The 5,661-nt window shown below is 38.9% G+C and overlaps 1 protein-coding gene across 1 annotated transcript in view; it reads right to left on the reverse strand.

Annotated features, from left to right (window-relative positions):
* The window catches only part of RNF6 (ring finger protein (C3H2C3 type) 6), a 10,351-nt gene extending 7,843 nt beyond the window's left edge, over positions 1 to 2,508 (reverse strand). Inside the window, exons 1-2 of the mRNA XM_006894132.1 lie at positions 2,316 to 2,508; positions 905 to 1,009 (exon numbers count right to left, since the gene is read on the reverse strand). Coding sequence (XP_006894194.1) covers positions 905 to 1,009; positions 2,316 to 2,508 — 298 coding nt within the window. The remainder of the gene's footprint in view (positions 1 to 904; positions 1,010 to 2,315) is intronic.
* Positions 2,509 to 5,661: the final 3,153 nt, after the last annotated feature.

Here is a 5,661-nt window from a genome sequence, read left to right on the forward strand (position 1 = left end):
GGGAGGGGTTTGTGCGGGGAGAAGGGTGCAACAATGAATGAATGGAATGCCAAAATCTCTGTAGATGTTCATTGAAATGAAAAATAAACAACCTAAATTTAACAAAAAAAAAAAAAAAAAAAAGAGCTCTTGGGGGCACAATGGTAATCACTGGGCTATTAACTAACTGAAAAGTTGTTGGTCTGAACCAGATAAAGATACAGCAGTCTGACCGTGTGAAGATGACAGCGTCAATGAATGCCAGGGGACAGCTGTACCCTTTCCTACGAGTCAGAACTGACTCCAACACAGTAGGCTATGATCTTATGCTTGGTATTTGTTCAGTGAAATAACCAACCAAACAAAAATTAAAGAAACACAAAAAAGTTGCCTAGCACATAGCTATTTCATATTGTACTCTAGATAGACTTTCAGCAGTGAAGCTTAGCTGCATGCTTAGGAGAAACAGTGTGTATGTCCTAAGATGAAAATGAAGTATGCACAGGTCTGACACACATGGTGTCAGCATATATTTAGCATCACCACATGTTCAAATTACATGTGGAAGGACAATTTGTCAGGTATGCTGGTAATTAATCTAATTGTGTACTATTTCAATTTGTCCTAAAGACAATCTATGTAGAAAGAAACCTTTGTATTCATTCACCTGTACTGTAGAGCCTAAGCATGTAGTTTGGCAAATAACCTAAAATCAACCAACAAGGAGGTGATTCCAGCTCAAAGCAACACAACAGGACAGAGGAGAAGAGTCTGGCACAGAAAATGTGCATAAAGAATACCTCAGGGACTGTCACATTCAAACTGCAAAACAGAACAAGCAAACACAGTGAACAAAGTCCACTAATTTCACGTTTGGAATTGTTCCAACACAACCCTGTTCCTTACTGAAAAGGGTCCACAGTACCTCTGGTATTTGCCCCATTTTCCTGAGTTCTCAATTCAGGCCGGGAGGCAAGTTGTTCCTTGACGCCATCTAACCGCTGTTGTAGCTCTTCTGAGGTTATTTCACCTAAAACAGTAAAAAAACTAAGTACACTCTAAGTACAAAAATTTTAATTACTAAGTTTTATGAGAACCCCCAAAGAGAAGTAATGTTTAGCAATCTGCAGAATATCAGGCCTTACTGTCCCAACAGTTTGTAAACAAAGACAATTAAAAACACTCAACTCTTAGAAACACATATCAAGTTAGTTGTATTAAAACAATTTAAAAAACAATTTTTGACTATGCGCTAATAAATTATACTTTATGTTCACATTGACCATCTTAACATTTTTTTTTTGTTTACCATCTTTGTTAGCCCTCCAAGATTGACTCTGTGTGTAAACATAGATCTTAGCTTTTTTTTTTTAATTTGTGGTCTCATACCTTAATTATTCTTTGGTGACTAATTTGTCACTCAGTATAAATCTTTACTAAGAATAATTGATAAAGTGCTCTCAGTTGATATGCTTAGGTACAGAATAGAGAGAGAGAAAAAACTAAAAATCTTTACTTGAATTGTACCCCAAGACTTTATTATATGGAGCACTGATGATGTAGTGTGTTAAGCATGGAGGAGCTGCTAACGGAAAAGGTCTAAAGTTCAAATTCACCAGCTGCTCAACAGGAGAAATACATGGAAGTCTGCTCTGTGGCGACTGCAGCCTTGGAAAGCCTAAAGAGCAAATCAACTCTATCCTATAGGAGCACTGGGAGCTAGAGAGAAGAGAGCAGCCAGGGGTTTGCTTATGTTACTTTATATGGTTCACCAATATACAATTTAATCTCACATAGCAGACTTGCAGCAAATTCATGGATTTTAGATTAATCTTAGTATATGTGTAGCAAATTAATGGATCATACTGGACTTTGAGGGAGATAGTAATTCTGCTAAATAAATTAACACCCTCAAGATGAGCTAAAATGGGAGTTTTTAATTGGAATGCTTGGTACAAATATCACCTAAGTGAAAACAACCATAAATCTAACATTTAATCTGTCATGTACATCAATCCATTTACTAGGTTACCATTTATTTTTAAGTGTTCCATATCCAATTTTCTCATGTCTACTTATGAAATAGAAATGTGAGTGACTTCTTTAATTCAAAACTCATAGAAACAGTACTTCATATTTTAGGGGAAGGGAAGAAACAAAACCTCTCCATTTATAAATTCTTCCTTCTAATGATGAAATCATAGATCTGTGAAATCAGATATGTGCTCTACTCATTTTTTTATTTTAATAGACATTTACAGAGGTTTTGGATTTCCATTCATTCACTGCTGCACTTTTCTCCCTGCCCACCCCTCCCCGCTCTACTCATTTCTTACCAGGGGTGCCTAAAAGATTATGGTCTCTCATTAGCCGGTAATCTTCATCATTGAGTTCATTAATAAACTGGTAATAGGCTTCTTCTCTGTGGAGTCGCTCCTGCTGCCACCTTCTCTCGCTGTCACGATGATTATGATCTTGCATTGTGGCTTGTTCACTGCCATCCTCTGCTCTCGAACTAGACTGATTCATTCTGAAATAGCCTTTCTGTTCAAACAATACATACAAGAGTCAACGTATCAGTTATGGACTACACATGGTCTTTCTACCTTAATTTTTCTTTTTCTCCTTTTGTACCTACTCAAATACTTCATTTGCCAAAGTTCATAACTATACATGAAAATACATTTTCTGGGAGACAGAACACAACTGGACTTATTAAATGCATTGTTTAAGTCAGACTGGATTTGATTCAACCCTGCATTTCCCACATTTGAATCTTAAAGCAATTATCACATTTTTGGTACCCACAGAAACAGTGCTTTAAGGAAAATAGTGCTCATAAAGACTGTAGAATGCACCAAGGGGTTGGCAGGTTTGAAAAAAACAAATAAGGTGCTTATTATTTGCATAAAAATATAGCACCTCACTATTTTGTAACCAAACTTCTAAGACTTTGCTTATTTCAATGATGTTGCAAATATCTATTTCACACTAATGTACCAGTTTTAAGCTTTAATCATTTCAGTTCTTAATTAGTAAAAGGCTATCCAGTCACTCAAAACTGACCCTCTAGTGGGTTTTCACAGGCTATAAACCCCACTAGAGGACAATGTCCATGTCTCCTTAGGAAAAGGTGGTAAATCTGAATAGTGTGCCTTTGAGTTGGCAGCCTGACTCCTTACCCAGGAGGTAACCAAAACTTCCTAAACTGTTTCTGGGGATCTTGCATTAAGATCCTCAACTACTACATAAATATAACAACTTACATTTCTTTTTAGCAAGCGTATTCTTTTCAAAGTAAAACTCATAAATATACCATTTCCTTCACTGTACTCAAGATAAAAATAATTTACTTTCTGCTCTCTTAAGGCCTAAAAGGAAACCTTTCCCACCCTGAAAGGAGAGTCCACAGAGACTCTGAGGGCTATGATAAGACACAGCAACAGCACATTGACTCTCCCCATACCACACCTTGTTCCCAAACACAGAATAACTGGTCCTAGGGGGTCTGACTACTAGAGGAACTTCCTAACTTTGCCGATTTGGGAATTACACTTAAGTCCACTTTTAAACTATAAAACATCAAGGCAAAAAAAAATTTTTCTCATAGTTTAAAATTTTTCCGACATAGTATTACTCTGGCAATAGCTTTCGAAGGTACATCAAAGACATTTGAATCTAAACAAAAGCGATGGCTAAATCTCTAAATTTCATTAGAATTTTCTAGGATAGAGCCAACACCAGAAGAGTCCTGCTTGAACAGTGTTGAAAGTTCTTGACTGCTAACTTAAAGGCCAACTTTGAACCCACCAACTTTTCCTGGAGACAAAGACACAGAAGTCTGTTCCTGTAAAGATTACAGTGTTGGAAACCCTAAAGAGGGCAGTTCAACTTGGCGCCAGAGGGTTGCTGTGAGTCAGCAGAAGTGACTCCATGGGAATGGGCCAAGGGCAACATCTACCTTAAACAACTATATTAAAGTGTTCATTCTTTGATAATCTATTAAATAATCTATTCCTTGACAAATTCTAGTATATTATCAAAAGGCAAATATTAATAATGAGTTAGTAAAGGTAGGCTGATCAAATGATAAGGTTCTTGGATGAATCACCTTTTCTAATTCTGATTCTCAAAATTCTCAAAATATGCCACTGTTAGGTGTCATTGAGTTGACTACAACTCACAATGACCCTAGAGGAGCAACAGATCTGAATCTTGCCCTATCCTGTGCCATTCTCAGCATCTCTGATGTACTTCAGCCCATTGTTAAAGTTACTGTACAGTCATCAATTCATCCTGAAAGATTTCCTCACAAAATATACTAGTTGCTTAGTCAGAAAACTGCCCTACATATAAAATTTGCTTAGTGTTCTAAAGCACTGTATAAGGAATTATCCAATTTCATGTGTACTCTTAACACGAAATTATAAACAAGTAATTTTTTTTTTATTTTATTATTTTTGTGTGTGTGTACCATCAAATCAGATCTGACTGGTACAAGAGGAGATTGCCCCTCCTTCCCCGGCAGAGCATCTGGTGGATTCGAACTGTGCGCCTCTGGGATTGTAGTTGCAGCTTCTTGCCACTAGGCCACCAGAGCTCCCCTAAACTCAAGTAATTTTGACAGTGATCATTATGTCCTTTTTAATGATAGATCTGGTGAGACTATTCCTTGAAATGTTCTATTACTGATCACTCGGGATGTCTTCATGGAGTTGTGCTGCTAACCCAAAGGCAGCCTCCATGGGAGAACCACGGACAGATTCCTCCTAAACAATTCAGTCTCTTGAAAACCTGCTAGAAGGTCACCTGTAAGTCAGTTCTGACTTGATGGCAATGAGTCTGAAAGTTTTGAGAAATTGAACAATTACACTATATCACTATCAGAAAAAAAAATTATCATACGATTTTGGTTTTCTACCCCCCACAAACAAAAAGTTGGAACATCATAAATGAAGCTTCTCAGCCATTTTTTCAGAGTGTCTGTAAACGAGCCATTTTCTTGCACGATTTACCACATGTCAATCACCGTGAATACCTTTATCTTCCTTTCGACCTGCTTTTAACATTTGCAGTGGTATCCATCCTCCAACTGTTTGTACCTTTTTTGAGAGCTGCCGATCTGAAGCAAGATATGATAAAGGCATTAGTCAAATTAATCTCTTCGAAGGTTAAGCAGTCTCCAGCCGGCTACAGAATCAAAGCCAATTCTCCCGTGGATCTGCCTAAACGCTCACCTAGAAAATTCGATGCCTATACAATTAGGTCATGAAAAGCTCTCGCAAGGCCCTTTGCTCCCACATCAGAAATCTAGGCCTTTCGCCCCGCACTGTCAGGGCCTGGGATTGCGCTTCGCTCCCCTAGGCCTTCCTGCTTTACCCCCTCCCGGGCTGTCGCCGGGGTTAAGGGTGAACCCTCTTGACTCCGCAACCTTCACTTTCTGGCCGCTCCGCCCGCTGTCCGGCTACAGGTTCCTCTCCTGTCCGTTGTGACGGAAGCTCGCGCCCCAGGCGATCCCCAGTACAATAAACAAACTGGGCGCAAAGGCCCGACCAACCCTCTTCCCAACCGAGACCTAAGTAACGCTTCCCTTAGCGACCTACTTTCCCCGGGGAAGCCAGCGACAGACAGAGCGCCTCAGCCAATGACTGGCTAAAAGAAGGCATTAGGTGAGAAATCAAC

This window comes from Elephantulus edwardii, unplaced genomic scaffold, assembly GCF_000299155.1.
Source record: "Elephantulus edwardii isolate Elephantulus edwardi_28Jun2011 unplaced genomic scaffold, EleEdw1.0 scaffold00135, whole genome shotgun sequence".
Taxonomy (NCBI): Eukaryota; Metazoa; Chordata; class Mammalia; order Macroscelidea; family Macroscelididae; genus Elephantulus; species Elephantulus edwardii.